The following is a 26,892-nucleotide window of genomic DNA, read 5'->3' as shown; positions in this document are numbered from 1 at the left end:
ACAGGTAGTAAATGATTTGAGGAAAAATGGAGTAAGGACTAAGAGAAAACAACAGTGTTGGTGAAGAAATGGATAAGTTGGGACCCTTGTGTGCTGTTGGTGGGAACGTGCAATGTTGCTGCTGCTGTGGAAGACAGTTTGGCTGTCCCTCAAAAAATTAAGCATAGAAATTACCAGATAATCCAGCAGTTCCGCTTTTGAGTATATACCCCAAGGAATTGAAAGCAGGAACTCAAACGTATTGGTACAGCCATGTTCACAGCAGCATTATTCATGATAGCCAAAAGATGGAAATAACCCAAATGTTCACAGAAGGATGAGTGGATAAATAAGATGTAATATATCTGCACAGTGGAATATTACTAGGCCTTAAAAAGAAATGAAATTCTGATACCTGCTGCAACAGAGATGAACCTTGAAAACATTCTGTTAAGTGAAATAGAAAGTGAAAAGTGTTAGTCATCACTCAGTCATGTCCGACTCTCTGTGACCCCATGGACTGTAGCCCATGAGACTCCTCTGTCTGTAGAATTCTCCAGGCAAGAATATTGGAGCAGGTGGTCCTTTGCTTCTCCAGGGGATCTTCCCAACCCAGCGATCGAACCCGACTCTCCTACTTTGCAGGCACATTCTTTACTGTCTGAGCCACCAGGGAAGCCAGATGCAAAATAGCAAATAGTGTATGGTTCCACTTTGAAGCGGTCCCTAGAGCAATCACATTCACAGAGGCAGAAAGCAAAATAGTGGCTGCCCTGGGTGGGGGTGCTGGGAAATGAGGAGTTTAATGGTCAGAGTTTCCTTTTGGGGAAGATGAAAAGGTACTGGAAATGGATTGTGGTGATGGTTGCAGAACAAAGTTGACTGTACTTAATGCCTCTGAATCATACAATTAAAAATGGCTAAAATGGTAAATTTTATGTTATGCATGTATATTTTACCACAATAAAAAGGAAGGGTATCAGCAACAGAACAGGGTAAAGGGCATCAGGGAGCACTGTGGTAGGGGGTGGGAATCGGGAAAGGGCTCATTAGTAGAGATCTGAAGGAAGTGAGTGGGTGAGCCAGGTAGGTGTCCAGTGGAGGATGGTTGTTCCAAAGGGCCGAGCGGCAAGTGGCAGGGCCCTAGGGTGGGAGCAGGTGGAGCGGGTTAGAGGAAGGGTGAGGAGGCCAGAGTGGCTGCAGCTGAGGGAGAGTGCGTGCGTTCCCGCCAAGGGAATCAGGGACAGAATATGCAGGGACCAGGCTTTTGCCAGTTAGCCAATTTGTTCTAAACTCGAGCAGAATTCTCAGTGGTTCTCAGCATCACTGAACCGCCTTGTCCTCTCCAGAGAGACTTTGGGAGGCTGTCAGGATCACCTGGAACTTGATGGGGGTGGTGGTGAGTAAAACCAAGATTTCTAGACTGTCTAGTTAATCACCTGATATGTGTGGGACTGTAATTCACTTCAGGAGGAAAGGCATCTTTGATAAAATAGGTGAAGTTACAGTTGGCTTAGATAACAAAAATGTTCTAAGAACCTAATGATATTCCTGGGGATTTATCTGCATTATGAATCTTTTTTGCCCCGTGGCCACCCTACAGTGTGTCTAGTTTCATATTAAGGAATTACAGGAAGAGGATTCATGCTCAGCTATCTAATTTCATCCTTGGGGAATATGAAGTTCCATGTAAGTGATTCTTCTTGATGAGTGATGTCGACCCCTCCATGTGTACAAACTTGTAACAAGGATATATGTCGTTAGTTTTTGCATAAGATGTATGTATTCAGTTGTAAAACATTAGGGTATATAAACAAAGACAAATACAAAAAACCCAGTCACTCCTAGGCCCACCAGCTAAGATGAGAATTTCAGACTTTCCTTCTAAGTACAGACATAAATTTTAAATTTCATGAAAAGGGTGTCATCCCTCCTGTTTGGTACCTTACCTTTTGCACTCTGTATTGTGAACATCTTTTCTTGTTAAGAAATAGATGTCTAAGTCATTTATCTAAAGGTATTTTTGATGGGGTGTCATTGGAATGAGGACAGATATGGAATCATTAGGGTAGAAAAAGTGTATTGTTCAGGTTCCATCACCATCATAGAGTCCAGGTTTTCTCATTCATTTTGTACTGTTTTTACAACTGATTCACTTTGCTGTACACCTGAAACACAACATTATAAATCAATTATACTCCAATACAAATTTTTAAAAAATAGGGAGAAAAGAATTTAAAAAGAAAACTAAATGGGTGGTAGGGCACTATTCAAATGCCAGTTATCATATTACACTATTCAAATGTCAGTTATCTTATTATGGAGGTAAAGGCTAGTAGTCATTCATTTAAATAAAGAATTTTTCATTTGCTCTGCAAAGTCACCAAACCCTGTTAGGGCCAGGCACTTTTTTTTTTTTAATATTTATTTATTTGGCTCCATTGGATCTGAGTTTCAGCACAGGTGATCTTTGTGGATCGCGTGGGACCTTTTGTTGCAACACTTGGACTGTCTACTGGTGACCCTGGGGCTCCAGAGCACTCAAGCTCAGTAGTTATGGTATATGGACTTAGTTGCTCCACAACATGTGGGATCTCAGTTTTCTGACCAGGAATGGAACCTGCGCTCCCTGCATCGCAAGGCAGATTCTTAACCACTGGTCCACCAGGGAAGTCCTCCAGGCACTCTTGTTTGTTGGCTCTTAAAAGGAAAACTGTACTGTAGAAAATTAGAAACACATGTAGTAGTAGCAGTCTTAGTGTTATGAACCCCTCTTTACTCTTCACCCACCCGCCATAGTTTATCAATTCATCACCCATCTTCTTTTAGCTGCATTCTCAAACACCCTCCCGTCTCTTCTTGGATGACATTGAAGGAAATCTCAGATACACTAGTTCATCTATATTGTAGTATATATTGCTGGCATAATCACAATACTATTATCCATCTCAAGGAGGGGAAAAGCAAATTTTAAAAACTAGTCTGTTCTCATCTCCTTGATTTAAATAAACTTATTATTTCAACATATATATAACAATAACAGATATGCATACTTTTAACAGTTTGAATAAGGAACCAAATAAGGTCAATATATTACAAATGATTGATGTGTCTTTTAATTGTATATTTCCTTGTTACTGCTTTCCCCCCACCATGGATTTTTTGGTTGTTACTAAAGAAACTCATTTTAGTCGCTCAGTCGTGTCCGACTCTTTGCAACCCTATGAATCGCAGCATGCCAGGCCTCCCTGTCCATCACCAACTCCCGGAGTTTACCCAAACTCATGTCCATCAAGTCAGTGATGCCATCCAGCCATTTCATCCTCTGTTGTCCCCTTCTCCTCCTGCCCCCAATCCCTCCCAGCATCAGGGTCTTTTCCAATGAGTCAACTCTTCGCATGAGGTGGCCAAAGTATTGGAGTTTCAGCTCTAGCATCAGTCCTTCCAATGAACACCCAGGACTGGTCTCCTTTAAGATGGACTGGTTGGATCTCCTTGCAGTCCAAGGGACTCTCAAGAGTCTTCTCCAACACCACAGTTGAAAAGTATCAATTCTTCAGCACTCAGCTTTCTTGACAGTCCAACTCTCACATCCATACATGACCACTGGAAAAACCATAGCCTTGACTAGATGGACCTTAGTAGGCAAAGTAATGTCTCTGCTTTTGTTTTGTTTTTTTTTTTTTTTAATGTCTCTGCTTTTGAATATGCTATCTAGGTTGTTCATAACTTTCCTTCCAAGGAGTAAGCGTCTTTTAATTTCATGGCTGCAGTCACCATCTGCAGTGATTTTGGAGCCAAAAAATACAAACTCTGATACTGTTTCCACTGTTTCCCCATCTATTTGCCATGAAGTGATGGCACCAGATGCCATGATCTTTTTTTTCTGAATGTTGAGCTTTAAGCCATTTTTTTCACTCTCCTCTTTCACTTTCATCAAGAGGCTTTTGAGTTCCTCTTCACTTTCTGCCATAAGGGTGGTGTCATCTGCATATCTGAGGTTATTGATATTTCTCCCAGAAATCTTGATTCCAGCTTGTGTTTCTTCCAGCCCAGCGTTCCTCATGATGTACTCTGCATAGAAGTTCAATAAGCAGGGTGACAATATACAGCCTTGACGTACTCCTTTTCCTATTTGGAACCAGTCTGTTGCTCCATGTCGAGTTCTAACTGTTGCTTCCTGACCTGCATACAGATTTCTCAAGAGGCAGGTCAGGTGGTCTGGTATTCCCATCTGTCTCAGAATTTTCCACAGTTTATTGTGATCCACACAGTCAAAGGCTTTGGCGTAGTCAATAAAGCAGAAATAGTTGTTTTTCTAGAACTCTCTTGCTTTTTCCATGATCCAGCGCATGTTGGCAATTTGATCTCCGGATCCTCTGCCTTTTCTAAAATCAGCTTGAACATCTGGAAGTTCACGGTTCATGTATTGCTGAAGCCTGGCTTGGAGAATTTTGAGCATTACTTTGGTGGCGTGTGAAATGAGTGCAATTGTGCAGTAGTTTGAACATTCTTTGGGATTGCCTTTCTTTTTGATTGGGATGAAAACTGACCTTTTCCAGTCCTGTGGCCACTGCTGAGTTTTCCAAATTTGCTGGCATATTGAGTGCAGCACTTTCCCAGCACGATACCTTTTCTTGTAGGCTGGATTTTGCCGACTGCATCAGTGTGATGTAGTTGAAGATGTTCCTCTCTCCTCTGTATTTGTTATGTTTAATTTTATAGTTAGAAGTAGGGGCTTGATCAGAGTCTCTTGCCCCCACCAAGTCTGTTTTGTGAGCTCACTCAGAGGAGTGTGTGATATGTACGGATATGCCTTCTTGTGATTAACATCAAGTGATGCCTACTGCTTAAATGTGTTAGTTCAATTGAACTGTAAAGCTTTTATTTTTCTGTATTCATTAGCTGGAATATTTTGTGAAATGAAACTTTCTCTACTTAATACATTGGCCAAAAAGTTTACTTGGGTTTTTCTATATGATATTATGGAAAAACCCAAACAAACTTTATGGCCAACTTAATATTTACTTCCCTAGGGCATGTTGTTGAAGAAGGCAGTGGCACCCCACCCCAGTACTCTTGCCTGGAAAAATCCCATGGATGGAGGAGCCTGGTGGGCTGCGGTCCATGGGGTCGCTAGGAGTCAGACACGACTGAGCAACTTCACTTTCACTTTTCACTTTCATGCATTGGAGAAGGAAATGGCAACCCACTCCAGTGTTCTTGCCTGGAGAATCCCAGGGATGGAGGAGCCTGGTGGGCTTCCGTCTATGGGGTCGCACAGAGTCGGACACGACTGAAGTGACTTAGCAGCAGCAGGGCATATTGTTGTTTAAGTCACTTGGTTGTGTCCGACTCTTTGTAGCACACCATGGGAATTCCCAGGAAAGAATCCTGGAGTGGGTTGCCATTTCCTTCTCCAGGGAATTTTCCTGACCCAAGGATCAAAGCTGAGTTTCCTGCATTGGCAAGTGGATTCTTTACCACTGAAGCCACCAGGGCAGCCCTCCCTAGGGTATAGTTAAAGTATATAAACAAAAGACAAGATCAGTGCTTCCGTCTCCCTGTGTGTTTTAGTTTTCAAAGGTTACGAGTTGATTCCCTAGCATGACCCATGGCAGTGGTTCTCTAGTAGGGGACGTGAGGCAATATCTGGGGACATTTTGGTGTCTTAACTGGGGAGAGGGTGCTACTGGCATCCAGTGCTTAGTGGCCAGGGATGCTACTCAGTTGCCATCATTCCGTCTCACAGCCCTGAGGACAGAAGGATCCATTCCAAAGTATCAGCAGTGCCGCTGTTGAGAATGTCTATACCAGGTGGACCGATTGGTGTGTTTTGTTTAGTATCATAGTGAACTCATGGATTTAAACATGTTTCCTATGCTTCATTTTGTGTAGTTATCCTTACTGATAGTCAGATTATCCATCTCTGCTCAGTAAGAGAGAGGCTACTCAGGTCGATTCAAAGGACACCACCCCAGTGGTCTTAGACTTACTGCTGCTTGTATGACGAGATGTTCTAGGCTCATTCTCTATATTCCTTGATGCAGACGTGTCATGAGTCGTTTATCCAAGAAGCCCTAGTTCTTTTGAGTACTCTTCTCATTCTCATCATATGGGTTAGAAAATAAAATGAAGGAAACTTAAAACCTGAACTTTTGCTTTTTTAGATCTAATCATCATTTTTTAATATTTTATTGGGGGATAATTGCTTTATAGTATTTTGCTGGTTTCTGCCAGACAGCAACCTGAATCAGCCACAGGTGTACATATGTCCCTCACTCTTGAACCTCTCTGCCATCTCCCATCCCACCCTACCCCTCCAGATTGTCATAGAGCACTGTAAAACCTGAAGATTTTTATTTTTTAGAATTTATTTTTAATTGAAAGATAATTGCTGTATAGTATTGTGTTGGTTTCTGCCAGACTTCAACATAAATCAGCCATAGGTATACATATGTCCCCTCACTCTTGAACCTCCCTCCCGCCTCCTTCCCCATCCCACCCCTCTAAAACCTGAACATTTTTAGTGAAAGTTTTTCCAAAATGTAATTGATACATCCTTACCTTTGGGGGAAAAATAAACATACTCTTTTCAAATTGGTCTCAGTTTTAGTATGCTGAGGCTGAGATTCATTTCTCCCCGGACAAGCAGGAATGTTACTCTTGTTTCACATCCATGTTTTTTCACACTGTGGCAGCCCATTAAGAAGTTGTGACATCTCTCTGGTGGACCTTAATAGACAGTTTCTTTGATAAAGTAGATCAGAATAGAAAACATCAAAGTATGGGTACTTTAAAGAACTCTGTGTGTGTGTGTGTGTGTGTGTGTGTGTGTGTTGCAACAGATTTCTCATTCTCTGTTTCTCTTTTTCACACACACACACACCCCCCATACACACACAGAATAAACATTGGGTTGTTAAGTTCAATGTATTTCTTATTGTGAGTCGTTGCCAAAAGTCTTGAGAAACACTGTCCATTGTCCTACGACATTATGGCTTCATCTGTGGCCACCAGATCTGCATCACTGGCTTCAGACTGAGAACTTGTTAGAAATGCAGACTCCGAGGCCCCACCCCAGATCCACTGAATCTGAAACTGCACTTCAGCAAGATCCCCGGGGGATTCTTAACGCATGTGAAAATATGAAAAGATCTGTGCCGGATGGTGCTTGGCGGCCCCGTGCTTTTTCAGAATTTATTTTTATCATTACTTTGCTTTTGCATGGCTAGCTTTCACCTGTTGAAACTGATCTTTGTACTTTTCCCTCACAGCCTTCTCATGTGCAGTTAAGAGGAAAAGTAGATAAAATGACCAACTTAGGTGAGTGTATGGAAGTCTGGCAGGATTCTCAATGATAAAAATGGGAGCTTTCGGTGCTTACATTGAGACAGTTTTTCAGTTGGCTGTTCAGACAGAGGTAGAGACCAAAAGCTTCATATAAAAGCTACTTAGGATTGTGAAGCCGCAGATATAAAGAAAGTTGTATTGTAACCGGTCGTTGCAAACTTTCAAGAACTTTCAGTTTATAATGTTTTATGACCCTTTGTGAAGGAGGCAATGGCACCCCACTCCAGTACTCTTGCCTGGAAAATCCCATGGATGGAGGAGCCTGGTGGGCTGCAGTCCATGGGGTCGCTAGGAGTCGGATACAACTGAGCGACTTCCCTTTCACTTTTCACTTTCATGCATTGGAGAAGGAAATGGCACCCCACTCCAGTGTTATTGCCTGGAGAATCCCAGGGACGGGGGAGCCTGGTGGGCTTCTGTCTATGGGGTCTCACAGAGTCAGACACGACTGAAGCGACTTAGCAGCAGCAGCATGACCCTTTGAGTCAGCAGAACTTCTAGACTGGTATAGTGTTGCTCATCAGAAAAAGATGAACAGATGAAAAAAATATTACCAGCCTCCAAGTTCTTCAGTGTTCATTTGCATTTCAGGAGCAGTTTTATCTGGGAAGTGATTTTGTTTTGCAAAAACAGCTTAAAAAACTCCCCATAACCCCTTCACTTGCACGTATTTCTGAACAGAAAAAGCTAATTCAACACCCAGACTTGGGGACATTCACCTGTATTTGCCTGCCATGTGTATAATCACATCCTGTCTCTGTGCCTTTGCCCATGGGCTTTCTGCAGCTGACCCTGTCCCCGGCCCCTCTGTCCGCCTTACCAGATGCTTCTCTTCTCAGCCAGCTCTTCCTCTTCTGGGAAACCTTCCTTGAAACTTAAAAGTCTTTGTCATTTGTGGGACTTCCCTGGCAATCCAGTGGTTAAGACTCAGAGCTCCCAATGCAGGGGGCCTGGGTTTGATCCTTGGTCAGAGAACTAGGTCCCACATGCAGCAACTAAAAATCCCATGTGCTGCAATTAAGACCTAGAGCAGCCAAATAAATAAAAATAAGTATTTTTAAAAATTATGTTATTTTTTTATTTGGGGCTATGCTGGGTCTTTGTTGCTGCAAGGGCTTTTTTCTAGTTGTGGCGAGCAGGGGCTACTCTCTAGTGACGATGCTCAGGCTTCTCACTGGGGTGGCTTCTCTTGCTGCAGAGCGCAGGCTCTAGGGCACCCAGGATTCAGTAGTTGTGACACATGGGCCCCATGGTTGCAGTTCCTGGGCTTTTAGAGCACAGGCTCAGTAGCTGTGGCACATGGACTTAGTTCCTCTTCAGCATGTGGAATCTTTCTGGAACAGGGAGCAAACCTGTGTCTCCTGCACTGGCAGGCGAATTCTTTACCACTCAGCCACCAGGGAAGCCCTGTAGGCTACTTCTTAATCTAATTTTTTGTAGCCCTCTCTTGATGACGTAAGGGTTTCCCAGGTGGCTCAGCTGGTAAAGAATCCACCTGCAATGCAGGAGACCCCAGTTCAATTCCTGGGTCAGGAAGATCCTCTGGAGAAGGGATAGGCTACCCATTCCAGTATTCATGGGTTTCCCTGGTGGTTCACAGGGTAAAGAATCTGCCTGCAATGTGGGAGACCTGGGTTTGCTCCTTGGGTTGGGAAGATCCCCTGGAGATGGGCATGGCAACCCTCTCCAGTATTCTTGCCTGGAGAATCCCCATGCACAGGGGTGCCTGGTGGGCTACAGTCCATGGAGTTGCAGAGTCAGACATGACTGAGCGACTAAGCAGACACTTGATGACCTATCTCCTGAGTTGGCCTGTTGCTTTGAAAAGCCCCGTCTGCCATGAAGAATAAAGTTAAGGACAGGGTAGAAAGGTCTTCAGCATTTCCTTGTGGTCGCTTTGAAGACTGCTCAGCACAGCTCCCTGGAGGGCGTTCGGCTTGGGAAATTGGTGGTGGTTACTGAAGGGGAGTGGAAGTAGGAACGAGGCAGTGAATGGCTGGTCTCAGGGTGAAACGGTGCTGCCTTGCTCAGCTGAGGGATGGGGGGGCCTCCCGGGGACTGGGTGTCGCCTGCCTGTTGAGTAGAAGCAGAACATGTGACCTCTGTGCATCTGTTTCCTCTTCGGCAGCATAGGTGTAAAAATACCTGCTTTGGGGCATTGCTGCCAAGTTGTAGAATAATAGATGGTGGCACATGATCTCAGAGATCAGAACAAAACCAAACCTTTCTAGCAGAGTGGTTCAGCCCCCAGGGGACATTAGGCAATGTCTAGGGACTTTTTTTGTTGTCACTGCTGAGGGGGAGAGGTTGCTAATGGCATCTAGTGAGTTGAGGCCAAGGATGTCCCTTCACATCCTACATCCTGTAGTGCACAGGATGGGTCCCCCACAACAGAGAAATTTTCTACAACCACCCCCCACCCCGCCCCCCACCACCCAGCCCATGACAATAGCCTTGAGACTGAGAAAGCTTGTCCTGGAGTGATTTTTCCCAGACTTAGTGAGACTTTTTATCTCACCCTAAGGATATTAACCTAACTTGCTTTTTTCTTTCTTTTCATTTTTTTTTGTTTGTGGTTCAGGCTGTGGGCAGAGTGGGGTCTTCTCAGGCCAGGACTGACTTTAACTTTTTAACCAAATAAACACACTCCTCATCCCTCCTTCCAAAGCACTGGCCTTGGTTCCCAGAGCCCTGTGGTCTGTAGGCTTTCGCTGCTAATCGGGTATGTGACCTCCATGAAATCACTCAAAAGGTGTTTGTTTCCACCTATAAAATGAGGAATTTTGGCTAAGTGACCTCTCCGCACCAAGTGTAAAGTGCTCTGACTGCCAACTTTGAGCTCTCAATGGGCTTCTGTTACATTGGCCTTTAGGAATAGGTATGGAGGCATATGTCAGCACTGACATCTTTTCTGAAAAATAACTCTGTAGATCAGTTACCGTCTTCAGGAAGAGTTTATTTAGCGGACATGTCTGTGAAAAAGCAGGTAGGTTTATCTGTATGTATGTGTCAGACATCTGAAAGAGCAATATTTAAACTGGAGAATGGCTCTGAACTTCAAATTTACGACTTCTGAGATTGTCACAGAGGGCCTTGCTGAAAGTCGAAATCTCTGAGTCGGTGATTTCCTTTGGGACTAGCTGAAAATGAAAGCACAAGGCGATTTTCTGTGCTCCGGGGAGAAGTGCTTTGTGTGATAGAATAAACTATCTCTTGATGGGGACATGCTGTGTGTCTGAGGGACAGTCTGATTAGCCGCTAAGGGGACAAGAAGGCGAGGAGGGGGCTGCATGGAAATGTGGTTGGTGGTGGGGGCATCTGTCCAACTGAAAAACGGGGTGCTGCTCATCCTCATTTCACAATAAAGATGATATTGGCGAGATAGCTTTGCTCAAAGGAAGTTCCAAAATTAACTGTGAGAGTCCCCAGTAACAGACGCAGAGGTGATTGTAAAGAGAACCTCTTCTCCTCCTCTTGCAGGAGTCCATAGTGAACAGGATGGATTTTCTGTCCCCTACCCCCTTCCTGGATTTACAGCCGTATTACCATATATGTGCCTGGGCGAGGGTGTCTCACCGTGACTTGTGCCTCTCTGGAGGGAGCGTCCTTGGCCACTAGCCAGGAGATTGATCAAATGCTGGCCACTCTTCCTTTTTCTGGGCATACTCTTGCTTTTCTTCTGAAAGCCCTTCTGGTTGGCCCAGCTTTGCCCACGGGAGGGGCTGCTTGACCTAAAAGTGTAGTGATGCCTTTTTGTGTTGGTGACTGTGGTCCCTCACGTTTCTATGGGGCCAGCTGCCTGTGACCTCTTAGATCTTCAGGCACTTGTCAGTCTTTGTACATGAGCCCTCTTCCTCACAGCCTAACTTTAAAGGGGGCTTCCCTGGTGGCTCAGACGGTAAAGAATCTGCTTTAAAGGAAGCTTTATGCCTTTATTCTTTTTAAGCGATCATTTTTAAAGCAAGCAGCAAAGAAATCAGCCCTGAAAGACTTAGGCAAGAGCCCTTTGTTGTTTAGGAGGTGGAGGTGATGGGGATATGCCAAGAAAGGGCAGGAAGGGCTGGTGGATTTCCATTTGCATTTTTTCAGCAGAAGAATGACTTTCCAAGAGTATGGTGCTTTGGGGCCGAGTGACAAAACTTGGTGATGCCAGGGTGGACTGAGAAGGGCTGCGTGGGTGTCTTGTAGTCACCCGTTCTTCACCTGGTGGTGCTTGGGTGGTTCCGGTCTTACTTGAAATAGCTGGAGAACCTTTTGCTGGAATTGGCATTGGCACTGGCATATTCAGATAAACGCCATGTCATGATGTGTCCCCTTGTCTACGTTCATTTGGACTTGCTGGTTGATAGGCTGATTGTCAACTGATCATGAGCCCTAAAAAGTTTAATATGAGTGGTTTATAAGAGTAGAAAAGAGAACAGATCAGAAAATATTAAGTAGCATGACAGCAAGCAGAAATGTTTCCTGTGTTTTGCTTCCTGTGTGCTTAGTCCATTGATTGCCTTCTTCTCATTTAATCCTCAACACAATTTTACGGTCCCCATTCTGTAGATGAGGAACTAGAGTAAGTATAATACTTTGGTCAAGGTTACGAATATCCCATCACAGCTGTAGTAAAGTCACACGTTTTACCCTGGTCAAGTCCCACTGGAACTGGCTTCTTTTTTTCCCTAGCCTTACCCAGTACTTTCCTTCCTTTCCCCATTAATGCTTTCAACTTTGTGGCTGGTTGTCTGTTTCATGAACGTATCAAACACTGCTCTGCTATCGGGCCTTTGTACCGTACAGAGCTATTTTCTCTGCCTGAAATGCTCTTCTGCCTGTTTTTTTTTTTTTTTTGCATGACTGCCTCTGTCTTGACTTTCAGGTCTTACTTACATGTCTCAACTTGTTCTCTGACTAACCATAATTGGGTGACAGTTTTAATTCTCTGCGTAGTACTTACCACTGTTTGACTTGATTGTTTTATTTTTTGTTTGTTTACTGTCTTCACTAAAATATGCGTGTCATGAGAGCCAGGGACCTTGACTGTCTTATTTGACCTACATCCTTAGCACCTAGAGTAGGGCTAATATGTAGTAGGTATTCAATGTGTTGAATAAAGAGGATTTAGGTTTCAAATCAAGGAATCCTGTCTAAAGCCCTGGCTGTTAAGTTGTATATTTTGCATTTTAATCCTGTTCGATCCAGTTTTTCATATTTATACTGTATGACTCCTCACTGCACAGCCAGCCAGTGCCAGAGTAAATCTTAAAATTTGTTGAAGCGTTTTTTTCAGACTTTCAGGTTTTGATGCTTAAAAACTAACTGAGGATATGTTGAATTCGTTTTCAGGTCTCCTATATCCTACCTCTCTGTATATTCATTCTGTTAATTTTTGAGAGTGATACTGAAACTCCAACTAAAGATATTATCTACTTAAAAATAATTATAGTATATAGTAGAACTATGTGTAACCTTGTTCTGTATTTTCCAAGTCTCCTGTAAATGTGTTTTCATACTTTCACAATTTAAGAAAAAATAGATGAGGACCACAAAGAACTTCTATTGACATCAGTTATACTAATCTGTGTTTATAATATTCAAAATTAACACTTAGAAAATTCACACAGAAAATATGAAAGGTAGACCTATTGCACATTAATACAGTAACATATTTTTTTATGGGCAGTAATTATATTTTCCAAAACAATCCAGTGAGAAGAGTGTCATTATTTTACTTTTTTTTTTAAATGCTTTTGTTGTTGTTGTTTAGTCATTGTTTTGTGTTGTTTTGGCTATGTCCAATTGTTTTGTGACCCTATGGACTGTATAGCCTGCCAGGCTCCTCTGTCCATGGGATTTCCCAGGCAAGAAAACTGGCGTGGGTTGCCATACCTTCCTCTTGGTGATCTTCCAGACCCAGGGATCAAACCCGGGTTTCCTGCATTGGCAGGCAGATTCTTTACCACTGAGCTACCAGGGAAGCCCAAATTGCTTTTAGATCTAGCTTAATAAAAGGTAACTGGACTCAGACCTGCCCCTGCCTCCAATCTGTTGTGACATCACATGTCTTGCAGCTTCTGGAGAATTCCACTGTGCGTGAGAAAAGGCAGTAACACCTTGGTGTTCTTACGAAAATAGTTTTGACTTTGAAGATCCTCTGAAAGGGTCTTGGGAGCTCTTAGGAGGCCCTGGGGCACCAGTAAAAGCCACTGGTAGGATAGGTAACCACTTGTAGAATAGGTAGGTTTTTCAGAAGGTTGGGTGGTGGCATGGAACATTTGAGAGGGGAAGCTGAAGGCTTAAGTGGCAGGATGCAATTGAATGTCCCTAAGTCTGGGTATTGTATCAGAGCTTTCTATTCAGACATAAATGCACGGGAATGCATTTAAGCTGTTCTTGCAAAACCAAAGTTGCTTCCCAGCTAAAGCTCTTCCTGCATTGCAAAGGAACATTGTGAACTTGGAAGGCAGTGGTGCTTGTGTTCATTATTTTTAGATGAGCAAGATTACACCAACCAGTCCAGAAGTTCTGTAGTGGGAGGGGTCATTAAATAATGAGAGAGCGTGGGTTCCTCTGTGTCTGAAAACAGTTGCTTCAAATGCAACTTCCTTAGTGGCTGTTACTCTACAACCCCTTACTTGGTGGTGGTTGAAGCTTCTGGATTCAGATGAAGTTGTTGTTTTTTTTTCTTTTTTTAAATTTTTTTTTTTAGATGAAGTTGTTTTGTAGGATAGAAGTTAGATTGTCTTTGAGTTTTATTGCCCATGGGTTCTCTCACAAATGGTTTTAAAAGTGTCAGGGTGAAGCTGTTAGAAGTACATGAGATACTCCATGCTAGCCAATTTCAATGTTTAAGAAGGGTAGTGAAGTGAAAGTCGCTCAGTTGTGTCTGACTCTTTGTGACCCCATGGACTATATTGTCCCCTGGAATTCTCCAGGCCAGAATACTGGAGTGGGTAGCCTTTCCCTTCTCCAGGGGATCTTCCCAACCCAGGGATTGAACCCAGGTCTCCTGCATTGCAGGCAGGTTCATTACCAGCTGAGCCACCAGGGAAGCCCTAGGTGAGTGCAAGTGCAGGCCTCTAGGGAGTAGTTTGCTGTGTCTTGGGTGATGTGCACACGATTGTCACAGTTGAGGTGAGTGGGCAGTACAACACATGGAACAGCTGGCCATCAGAAAGTGAGTGATGGAAGGGAGAGGGCGAGGGTGAGGGCAGGCAATATGAGGGGGTTTTCTACCTGACACCAGAGCTTGGAAGGGCCAAACTTTAATTTATTTTAAAATTATAATTGAGTATAGTTGATTTACAGTATTGTGTTAGTTCAGGTGTATAGCAAAGTGAATCACTTATACATATATATCCACGTTTTTTTTTTAAAGATTCTTTTCCCATGTAGGCTATCGCAGAGTATTGAGTAGAATTCCCTGTGCTATATAGTAGGTCCTTCTTGATTAACTGTTTTATATATAGTCGTGTGCATATGTTAATCCCAAACTCCTAACTTATCCCTCCTCTCTTGGAAAGGCTGAACTTAAGGGCAGTATCAATGGGTTTCTTTTTATCCCCTGATGACTGAAAGGCTGTTCAGTCCCAAAGATCAGGTGGCTTCATCTTAATGAAATACAAAAGGCTTGCTTCTGCAGTCAGTAAAAATGTGGGAATCTGTGGCTTTGGGGTCTGTTCACTGCTGTGAGGTCACGATTCTGATTTCCTCCTTTGTCCATCCACCCTTGAGCTTTAAGTGATAACCTTAGTTCACTTGTTAGTTAATGAAAGTGTTCTAATTTGGTCTTATTTCAGAAGTTGCTAAGTTTTAAAGTCTTGAGTCGTGAGTAGGCGAAAGTTGAGATTATTATTTTTTTTAGAGAAATGAATATAAGGCATTAGTTAAGTGTATACAGTAGAAATAGATGGAAGAAATGACAGTAAGTGAGTTTTTACCACAAAGGTTTTAGCAAAAGAAAGAAAGAGAAATCCAGATCTATCTTGAACTGCTTAAAATGAAACAAACATACTTCTTTTTGGATGAGGCTGTGCTTTAGCCTGTCTCAACACCAAAGTGGAGAAAAGTTCTAAATATTGAATTATCATTCCTTTGAAGAGATTTCCACCCCCACCCCTCTTCCAGCAGGGGCCTGGTTTGATGTTAGAAGAAGGGGAAGCTGAGTTGAGGTCTGGCTGTCTCGGGTATTTTGAATCTGGGGGCCGAGAAGCAGGACCTTGGATGACCTGAGTGTCAGCCACCTGATGGGCCTGCAGAAGACTGAAACACTTCTGGGACCTGTGTTTATTTGGGTATGTTTCCAGCAGTGGTGACAGAGTGAATAGGGTCTATCAAGTAGGAGAAGCACAAGTTACAGGCAGTAGGGAGGGAAGACTTCGAAGGAAGTGAAGTGCATGTTCTCATTTTAGTCTCACTTGAAAATAAAAAAGTGAGCCCTGAGTAAGCGCCGGGTATTGGGCTGAGCACTTTGTGTGGGGTTTTTTGGTTTGTCCCTCATGATGACCCTGATGGGAGGCAGGGTCCTGATGAGAGATAGGAATGGTAGCCGCACCCCCCCACCACCACACACACACACTTTATTTTTTAAAATATGCACAAGGGAGTTGAAATTCAGAAGTTATGTAAGTTGCTTAAGCACACACAGCAGGTAACTGATGAAGATGGAATTTGAATGCAGGTGTTCTAGGTTGATGTTTCTAGCCTTTTTGAACATACCAAGGGATGGTCAGTGGGAGACAGGTACTTCTTTCCAGGGATAGATGTTAGATGTTTTGTTTCTGGCTCCCAGTGTCTCAAAAATCTGTTGAAAAGGGCCAAGAGGCCTTTCTTCTCTATTTTTTTGATCCAACAACATAAACTTGGCTTTAATTAGTTTTAGAAAAACAATCCCCTAAGAAACAGTGTAATTTCTTTTAGGCAGACGATAAGCTGACGCTTTAGTACATTGAACCCAAGTTTGACTGCTTGCATGTCCGGGGCAATGTGCTAGGGGCTGGGAAGCAGTGGGAATGAATCATCCTGCTGTCCTGGCCCTCATGGCTGTGCTGTGCTGTGCTTAGTTACTCAGTCGTGTCTGACTCTTTGTGACCCGATGGACTGTAGCCCGCCAGGCTCTGTCCGTGGGCCTTCTCCAGGCAAGAATACTGGAGTGGGTTGCCATGCCCTCCTCCAGGGGATCTTCCCAACCCAGGGATCGACCCAGTTCTCCTGCATTGCAGGCAGATTCTTTACCAACTGAGCCACCAGAGAAGCCCTGCCCTCATGGACTCATGGTCTAGTGGTGAAGACACGTAAACTAGCAAACAAGTGAATATGGGATTTTCGGACAGTGGGCGTGGACCAGATAGTGTAATTGGGGTGCTATATAGAGAAATGTGTTGCCAACGTAGAACTCAGGTTTGGGGTGTCAGAGAAGGCTTCCAGGAGGCAGTGACATCAAACTGGGACTGTAAAGCTGACTGGGAGTTAGCCACAGGTGGGGGGCACAGGGAGTGTCAGGCAGCTGGAGCAGCAGAGGCCAACACCTGGGGGACAGAAAGTGTACACAGTATGTTGGGGGAATCTGGAAAAATGCATCAGTGCTTGAGGGTAAAAGCAGTGGGGAGAGTCCAGAGAGATGAGGAAGAGATAGATAGGGACCTGATTATGGAGAGCCCTGAAGAGACTTGGGAAGATTTTAAGCAGAGGAATACATGGTCTGCCTTAGGCTTCTAAAAGGTCATGCTGGCTGTACATGTAGAATAATGGAGGTGAGAGAGGTGAATAGGATAGATGATCTTATTTGCAAAGCAGAAGTAGAGACAGAGATATGGAGAACAAATCCATGGCTGTCAAGGGGGAAAAGGTGAGATGGGAAGAACTGAGAGATTGGGATTGACGTATATATGTTTTTGATACTATATATAAAGTAGATAACTCGTGAGAACATATTCTCAATGTGTAGCACTGGGAAGACTACTTATGGTACTGTGGTGGCCTGAATGGGAAGGAAGTCCCGACGGGAGGGGGTGTATGTATACGTATAACTGATTCATTTTGCTATGTAGTAAAAACTAACACAACATTGCTTTACAGCAACTATAATAAAAATTTTTAAAAAATGAAACAACAAAAAAAATCAAGGACCAGAATGAAGCCCAGTTGAAAAATGATTTTGCCTGAGATTTGTGAGGTGGGCAGAGGAGTTAAAAAAAAGTAGAGGCTTTAAGAAATGTTTTCAAGCTTATAATCAGTAAGATTTGATGTTCATTTAAATATCATCATTCATATGTTTGACATATTTACTAAGCACCTACCACGTGGTCAGCACTGGTGATAGGAATGCAGTGGTATGCCGAACAGATCCCAGACAGATTTGGGCTTGTATTAGGGCAAGAGATGGAATAGGAATGAGTGTATTCTGGATCTGAGGGACCAGCACGGCAGAAGTCCTGTGACAGGGATAAGGTGAGCGAGGACGGGAGGTGCCCCCAGACTTGTGGAGGTCGGTGATGTGAGTGTGGAGGAGGGGAAGCAGATTGGGCAGACGGGTGAGTTCTTTTTGGTCCATTGAGATGCTGTGGCCATTTTGGAGCTGAACCCCAGTAGCTCTTGGCCAGGAGATACAGACCTGTGGCCCTTCGTGGTATAGAAGCCGCTGGAGGCAGCAGAGTGGACAAGAAGACTGAGGAGGTGTAGAAAAGGCCGAGAGCAACACAGGCTGTGTGGCCTCAGAATTGGAGGACCACCACCCCGAGTTTCTCTTCTCCAAGGGGAGCTCTGAATTGGTACATTTTTATCCTCACCTTTCTTAACAAATAGAATCCAGCCGTTTCTTTCCACTCTGCTCAGGGAGCAGTTTCAGGGGACAGTGAATTGAAGCTGAGCCAGCGGGCGACGTGAGACTCAGCAAACCTGCCACAGCTCCATCTGCCTGCGGACGACACAGAGGCCGGAGTGATCCACCTTTCTCCACCCCAGTCAAGGCTCTGTGAGAAGCCTATTTTAGGAGGTGCATTAACTGATCAGAGCAGTGGCAGGTGGAGGTGGTATAGAAATACTGATAATTTTCATAGATGGCGTGATTTAACTTCCTGCCAGGTATCAGATTGGCCAAAAAATTCACTTGGGTTTTTCCATAAGCACTCACGGGAAAAGCCACATGAACTTTTTGGCCAACTCAGTACATCAGCAGATGCGTTATAAAGGCAACCTCACAGAGCCTTATGACCACCTGCTGAGGGAAGCACTCTATTGGTCCCCCTTTTACAGATGGGAAAAGTAAGGCTTAGGGAAAGTGTAGATCTGGCCTGAAGCCCTACAGAGAAGAGATGACAGAGCCAGGTTGGAACCCTGGCTTCTGAAGCCAGGAGGTGTCAGGAACTGGGGAGGATGCTGACAAGCCAAGTCTCAAGGAGAAACGAGAGAGTGTTCATGTGTTCAGAGGTCTTGGAGCATCAGAGGACAGATCAGCAGAAGAAATTCTAGGAGGCGCTTGTCGTTGTGTGGGAGGGGTGGGGAACAGGAGTGTTTGCCAAACAAGCTGTTTGAACATAGAGTAGGCCTCATTGCTGGTCCGCATGGAAGACAAGACCATCCCTTAAGCGACATGGTGGGGGTAGGGGTGGGGGTAGTTCTATTATTGGGCGAGACGTGGAATTACAGGGTTTACAGGGTTGCTTCCGACCTTTATTCTATGATTTTGTATATTTGGAAAGTTCAGAACACTCTGTGGTTGGGAGTTTCAGTATAATTCTACATTGTTCAGCTTTTTCTCAAGGGGTGAATTAGACAGGATAATAACCTCCCTTAAAGTAAAAATATGTCGTCATAGGACACAAAAGAGTCCATTTGTGTGATACCCAGCTGACTTATTATGCAGGAGATCCTTTCCTTTACTGAATTTGATTTTTTTTAATTTATTATTTTTTTCCAGTTTTATTGAGATATTTGAGATGCAACATTGTATAAGTTTAAGGTGTATACCATAATGATGTGATGTATGTATCTATTACAAATGACTGCCACAGTAAATTTAGTTAACATCTGCACCAGTTATAAAATTTTTTTTCCCTTGTGAAGGGAACCTTTAAGATCTACTCTTGATAACTTTCAAATATACAATACAGTACTATGGCCTATACTTGTCACGTTGTACATTGCATACCGAGAAGTTATTTTCTTAAATCAAACAGGGGAAGTTTAATATAAAGAATTTTTTTATTTTTAAAAATTGAAATGTAGTTAATTTGCAGTATAATATAAGCTTCAGTTGTACCACATAGTGTGAGTCACAATTTTGAAAGAAATCTGAAGCCCTAAAATCAGCTAGAAATAACAGCTAATGGCCAGAGAGATGGTTGGAGCTCTGGAGCTGACCACCTGGGCTTGTTCTCATTGATATCTGCTGACCAACTCAGAGTTTCTTAGCAGCGAGCCCTAGGTGTCAGATGTACCAGGGTCCTGCAGCTCAGTGGCAGGGTGGCACCAGCTGTTCTTCCGTTAGGTGATCCCCAGCCGCTGTGTGAGTGACACAGGAGCCCTGGGTGCAGAGATGAGGAGTTCAAAGGCACAAGTGGTCCAGGATCAGATCCATGGGCAGGCTCTCTCATCCTGCTTCTGAACAACAGGAAGTCTTCCAGAGGATGGCTCCCAGGATGACTTTCTACCTCCTCCCCTCCGGACCCCAGAGGCCTGTTCTGTTGACTGTCCTGGTGTTTACTTCCAGGACATCACTGATGGTTGTGCCCCTCCTTCCTCCCCTTTACTCCCTCCTCATCCTTTTCCTCTTCCTCCACTTGGCTAATGGTAGGTGAGGGGAAGCATCCAAAGGTTTCCCACCAGACCAGAGAGGGTCTGCCTGGTCCTTTGTGAGGGTACCCATTGTTTGGGACCCTGGGGAAGAATCTGTCCCTGCCCCCACCCCCCTCTTTTTTAACTGGGATGCCTGGCAGATTGCTCAGTTGAGGACCATGAACTATGGTGGATGCATTAGCCCATGTTTTCAGGAGGAAATATAAAGTATGCCTGAAGTTTATTTGTTCAACTATCTACTTAATAAGAATGTTGATTAGGAAGAAGAAACTTAATTCCCCCCCCCAACTTATCAAAGTATTTTGTGGCAGCGACAGAAAAATTAGGAAATACCAAAGAAAAATTATCAAATGGAATTGTGCACATAAAAGAAAATCAGTTCTTAATATTGTCATCGAGAATAAGAGGTTAACATATTAATCCATGTTCCAGGCATTGCCATTGATGAACAGCTCTGTTTACCAGTCATGTGGACCAGAGTTATAACTCTGGCCTTCCTACTTGTTAATTATATATGTCTTGGGCATCTTTGGAGAAGGCAATGGCACCCCACTCCAGTACTCTTGCCTGGAAAATCCTATGGACAGAGGAGTCTGGTGGGCTGCAGTCCATGGGGTCGCTAAGAGTCTGACAACGACTGAGCGACTTCACTTTCACCTTTCCCTTTCATTTACTGGAGAAGGAAATGGCAACCCACTCCAGTGTTCTTGCCTGGAGAATACCAGGGACGGGGGAGCCTGGTGGGCTGCCGTCTTTGGGGTCGCACAGAGTTGGACACGACTGAAGTGACTTAGCAGTTGGACATCTTAGCCTTTTGGCAGCTCAGTTTCCCAACAGCAAAATGGTAATAATGGTAGTTCCTGCCTCATGCTGTGGTCCTGAGGATTTGAGAAGATTTGTAAAGGTCTCAGCCTGGTGGTGGGCATGATAATGCTTGCCAAATGCTAGCCATTATTATTAGAAATGATGGCAATGCAGAACCTGCTCCATGGGCCTGGCGCCCAGACTTGTGTTACGATTATCAATGCAAGCAAAACTTGAGTATGTCATGCTTTGTCATTCTAGGACACTGAATAGTGTCCAGTGCTTCCCATTCAGGACCTGAAGCTTCTAGTAAGGTGACCAGGTTGTGATCAAAGTTCAGAGACTAGTAGGCATGCTGCTGTTTCTCAGCCTGATCTCCACTGGGGCCAAGAGGGCTGGGAGAGACTCAGTCACAGTAGACAAGGCCCTTGCCCTCCTCCCGAGCATGTATCTGCTTGCCTGCATTCATCACTGTCCCTGGATCCTTCTGGAAGTTTCTAGTGTGAAGACACAGATTCGGTCTGACTCAAAATTCAAACAGAACTTGTTTCCCCGTAATCAGTCCCAGAAGTACACTGACTTCCTTACCCTTTATAAGACTTTTCAGTTTAAGTGCAGAAGGGAAATTCCAATGCCCGTGAGTGGTTTTGTTTTGGGTGTCTTTTTGGGATGTTGTTTAAAACAGGGGTTCCCAACCTCTGGGATCTAATGCCTGATGACTGATGTAATAGCAGTAGAAATAAAGTCCCCAATAAATGTTACGTGCTTGAATCACCCCCAAACCATTCCCTCCTCTCCCTTCCCTGATCCGTGGAAAAATTGCCTTCCAGAAAACCAATCCCTGGTGCCAAAAAGTTTGAGGACCGCTGTTTTAAAACATCGGTTTGCCTATAGGTGTAAAATACAGTTAAGAAGAAATGACAGGATGATAGGTTCAATTTCAGAGAGTGGGATGTGGCGAGCTGAGTCTCTGCCCGTTGTTTGTGTATCTCTCCCCAAGGTCTAGAGATCTTTTGTTTTGAGAGTGTGTTCTCAGTTGTGCGCAATCTCTCTACGAAAGTTCATGTTCAAGGCAGTGCTCTTTATCTCTTGCAACATCTTGGCTGCTGGAAGGGCAAATGAGTTTTTCCTTGCTGTTTCTCACAAGCAGTGAACTGAGGTTCTTTCATGGTTTGTTTTCAGTACCTGCCACTCCTACTAAGGGAGGAGAAATGCTTCTTGAGGTTTCCCGCTGATCACTGAGGCATAATTCTTCTGAAAAGAAAAGCAATTTCAGGAAAGCAATTTCAGGAGAGAATACTTCTCCACGCCATTCCAAGTCTTGTGGCGTGGTGGGGTGAATGCTTTCTGGCAGGGAAACTGGAGTAAAGAGATGGGCAAGGATGTTTAAGGGGGTCTGGGTTTGGAGGAGAGGTCTAGGAAAGACCGAGGTTACCCTAAACATCTATACACCAGGTTCCTGAGGAAATGATGAGGAGCTACTGCAGTCCACGCCAGCACACACTCTTTGCACAGAACTGAGCTTGTTTATTTTTATTTTTACTTTTTAACTATGCTGTGTGGCATGTGGGCTCTGAACTTCCCCAACCAGGGATTGAACTCTTGCTCCTACAGTGGAAGCACCGAATCTTAACCACTGGACCGCTAGGGAGGTCCTTTAGCTTGTGTTGTAAATTTCAGTTTAGATTTTTTTTCTTTAAATAATTGACTCCCGCTCCTCAATGTTTATGGCCCTGATGAAAGCTCTTTCTATGAGTCATGTCAATATTTCTGTTGATAATTTGTGTGTGTGTGTGTTGTTTGTGTGTGGGGTGATTACTGAGCTGTGCAGAGATTTACTGAATTTATGAACATGTTCTAGAACTGCCGTTCACTATGTGTGTTCCTGACCAAGTTTCTTAAGGGACTGCAGCCTCACTCTTTAGTTGCGTTGGAATGATTTGGACCAGGTGCTGAGTCTTTCTCCCTCTGCATGGGTTTCATGGTGAAGGAGGAGAAGGAAAGACAATGGAATAGCATTTGCGTGAAGTGTATAGGTTGTTGAATTCTTAAAAGGCCTCTAGAGCTTTGTGGTATTTATTACTAGGTTTCCTCATATTAATTCTGTTCCGTTGGTGCTTCAGCCCCAGGCCCTGCCAGACCCAAGTTTTATACCAGGTGTTTCCTTCTGCCTGAACATTCCCTGAGGCAGATTGAGCATGTTAATATTTCCTAAGTCAGACTTTCCAGCTCCTAATCATTGCAGAGTTCTTGGCAGACTTCCCTGTAGTCTTTATATTCACTATTTATTATCGAGGGTCTTCAACTTGGAGAATTGGATTCAGTCATGGTTTTGTTAGAAACAAGCCTTCCTGTGGTTGGAATACCCTGAAATGAAAGGATAGATGGGGGAAAATGTGGCTGCATATGTCCTGCTTGGCTCAGCGAATTGCCTGCCTGTCACACACTGATTTAAATTTGACTTTTAAGTAGAACGCTTTGGAAAATTGAGCTAAGCCAATTCTCAGTGACTATCCCACCGCCCGTCCCGCCCCGAGCATTTCTTTCCTTCTAATAATGTTGCATATTTTACTTTGTCTAGGATTCTCAAGAAAGACATGTCTGACAAGATGTCTAGTTTCCTACACATCGGAGACATTTGTTCTCTGTACGCCGAAGGATCGACAAATGGATTTATTAGCACCTTGGGGTAAGAGCACCTGGTTTCTTGTATGGCAGGGTTTGTTTAAGACATTAGAACATCAGCTTCAACACTGTGATTTTTCTAGGACATGAATGTTCCCATTTTATTTGATTTTTCCAGCGATGGTTGGAATCACAAATATCAGATCTCTTATTAGCCAGGTTTAACCTCTTACACAGAAATGCCATTTGCCCATCAGTTCTGCAAGAATGAAGTCTCATCAGTTAGTACTGTTAATTCAGAATTATTGTAATAGCCTCTTCTTTCATATGTCAGAGGGAAAGTGCTAAGTGTATGGGATGAATGTTAGATTAATATTTACAGACCCCAGGGAAGTGCTTTCGCTTTGTAAAAGCTCTTATTTTTAAGTGGTGACTTGTTTGTTGTACAAGTAGAGACCAGAACTTCTCAGGTGCTTCTCTCTCTCCTTTGAGACAGAACGTTTTCTGCCTCAGATCACTGTGTGCATCTGAAAGTTACAAATGGCACCAAGTTCTTTAAATCAGATTTCTGGTGTTCTGTTCTTTCTTCAGTTGTTTTTTCCCCCCCAAGCCCGTATAAATACATTCCCTAATGTATTCATTTGATTATCTTTTGCCTTCTCCTCCTTCTTCTATTGTCTGGAAGAGGAAATGAGAGGTGAATTAGTCCCGAAGGGCAGGCACAAGCAGAATGGGGAGTGAAGGTGGTTATCTCTGTAAAAGTTGTACATGGTCTGTAATGTCTTTGCATGAAAAGGAGTGGTGGGTGGCATTGTGGTGTTTGGCAAGAGCTGGTCTCAAATGTGGGGGCGGGGGAGGAAGGCAACAATTTCTCTAAGAACCTCATTGTCACAGCAGCCAGAACCATCCTTTTTAATCAGACTTCCTATTTAAAGTATGCTGATTCTCTGGTATTTTGTAAAGTAAGTTTATTCCCAGGCTCTCATTCAGTTACTCCAGCCTCAAGGAGCAAGTTATTTCAGGTAAAGAATTCTATAGCTCAGCTGGATCTCTCCAAATAAAGATTTTATTTTCAAAAGTCATCCAGTAAAAATGAGTGATCCATGACTGCTTGATCACCAGTCAAGTGGCTTTTTAAAATTTTTTCTGAAGCCTTTTTTAAAACTCTTTATACTAAAGACCCACCCTTCACAATATACCTTCTGTTGTTCAGTCACCAAGTCGTGTCTGACTCTTGGAGACCCATGGACCACAGCACACCAGGCTTCTCTGTCCCGCACCATCTCCTGGAGTTTGCCCAAGATACCTTCTGTAGCTTTGGCAGAATCCTTCTGCTTGTGCCTCTCTGTTGTCCTTTTTTCCTTCTTGGCTAATTCCTTGCTTTTTCCATTTCTAGTTGAATCTTGCATCCTCTTATTTTTCTGCAATAATAAGTAGCAGCGGTAACTGCCTATATGAATCCTATCAGTGTTTACAGCTCTGTGCTATGTACTCTACAGCCACCATCCCTTTAATCCCCAAACAGCTTTTTACAGTGAGCAGCATTATTGCTATTTATGGGGGCAAAAATCTCTGAGTATCAGAGAGGTGAAGTCCCCTGCCCAGGGTTTCACAGCTACAAAGACTGAGAACTTCCAGACTAGCGCTTCTAACAGTTGCCCTTGGTGGGGCCAACTTCCCCTTCCCAGCTCGTCTGACCGCGCCTCTCTGGCTGAATTTGCTCACCCCTGTCCTCATGGTCTGCCCACAACTCTTATCTGAATGCCTTGTTAAGGCTCGGGCCTACCTTATGCTCCATCTCTGGTCTGTGGCCCTAATTTCTTCTAATGGTGTCACTGCCTTTCTAGTCACCTAGGCTCACTTCCTGTCACTTGCTGAATCCGCTGGGCCAGCCCCTAAAATCTTAGTACCTCTTTTTCTTCCAGAGCATCTCGTTTTAGATTTCCTATGAGGTACAGAGCTTTATAAGAGTTTTCATAAGTATTGTGAACAAATTAATAATAAGGTCTTCCCCTTTAACATGAGAATGACCCCTCTGTTTTTTATGTGAAATTTTGGGCTCTAGTCTTTCCTTTAGATGAATATTTTATTCCCTTGGTTCTCTGCACATATTTGAGGATAACTGGTGTAAAAATGGATTTGGAAAATAAAATTTGACCTCTTTTTCCTTCTCATATTTTTTACATTTATGGAGCGCTACTCGTGGATGACGATGAGTGACTGCCAATTTTTGTGGAATCAGCATCCAGCGCTATTTATGTAACCCAGTTCCATTTATATAGATGGAAGTTACCTCCAAATGGCTTTATTGACTCACTGAACTTTAAACTCACCTAGGGCCTTGGAAAGCCCAAGTGTGTGACATGTAGTGTCAAGAGAAGTGCTTCTCAATCAGGTGTGAAACTTGTGAAAAATAAAGATTCTTGGATCCCGTCCTGCAACACGGCTTTAGTAGGCCTGGGGAGGATGGGCACTTGGTATCACTATATTTAAGAAACAAAAAGTCTCATGAACATCTCCCTACTTGGGAATCCTTGAGACCAACTCTTCGATTTTACAGTGAGGAAACTGAGACCAGGGGGAGTGAAGTGATACAGTCCGTGTCATGCTGCTAGCAGGTAGCTGAAGGCCATCTACAATAAATTTTCTTCTAACCTAGAATGGGACTCTTTCTCCTACCCATGCCTCCTTGTCTGAGAACTTGATTAATTTACCAAGCCCTACGTTGAATTCCAAGGCACGCCACCCCACTCCCCACCCCTGTCCCCAGCTCCTGCCTACACATATTAGATCTGGTGGCATTTCCTTGTTTAAACTTGGAGGGGCTCACAGTGGGCAGGGGTTTATGTATACACTTTCTGCTCTTGATTTGTGCATGAATGTTGAGACTGTGACCACACGGTCCCTCTTGTTAATGAAGAGAGCCTATGTCTTAGAGCCGAAGGAGGCAAGTTGCTGGTGGACTGTTCTAGACACTTCGATTCATCGACTAAATAGATACTGAGTACTCAGCCTGGTTCGGAAGTGTGCTGGCCCTGGGTGAAGGGTGGAACCTTCTGGGTCACAAAGCAGGCACACTTTCTGTCCTGGGGATCTTGTTGCCTAGTGTATCATTTGTGTTTCAGCCCGGTGAGATGGAGGGTGGTGGGGAGCGACAGAGGCGAGGCAGAGGGAGCCTGGGGCAGGAAAGACTTAGGGTCTTCATGAGAAGATGGGAGTTCTGATTTAGGATCTTGAAAGATGTGTGAAAGAATTTTAGGATCTGTCAGCAGATTTTGGAAAAGAAGCAGTAAGAGTTAAGGCTAGTTATTTAATGGTAACTTGCCTTTGGGATAAGACATAGATTAA

General features: G+C 43.8%; 1 protein-coding gene across 4 annotated transcripts in view; it reads left to right on the top strand.

Moving 5' to 3' along the window:
• Positions 1-23,516: 23,516 nt before the first annotated feature.
• Positions 23,517-26,892, top strand: part of ITPR1 (inositol 1,4,5-trisphosphate receptor type 1) — a 321,362-nt gene continuing 317,986 nt past the window's right edge. For all 4 annotated transcript variants that reach the window (XM_068981702.1, XM_068981699.1, XM_068981700.1 and 1 more), the window contains exon 1: positions 23,517-23,608. In XM_068981702.1, coding sequence (XP_068837803.1) covers positions 23,517-23,608 — 92 coding nt within the window. The remainder of the gene's footprint in view (positions 23,609-26,892) is intronic.

The sequence above is a fragment of the Capricornis sumatraensis genome, chromosome 10 (assembly GCF_032405125.1).
Source record: "Capricornis sumatraensis isolate serow.1 chromosome 10, serow.2, whole genome shotgun sequence".
Classification (NCBI taxonomy): Eukaryota; Metazoa; Chordata; class Mammalia; order Artiodactyla; family Bovidae; genus Capricornis; species Capricornis sumatraensis.
The sequence above is the reverse complement of the archived record's forward strand: the minus strand, read 5'-3'. Positions and strand labels throughout refer to the sequence as shown.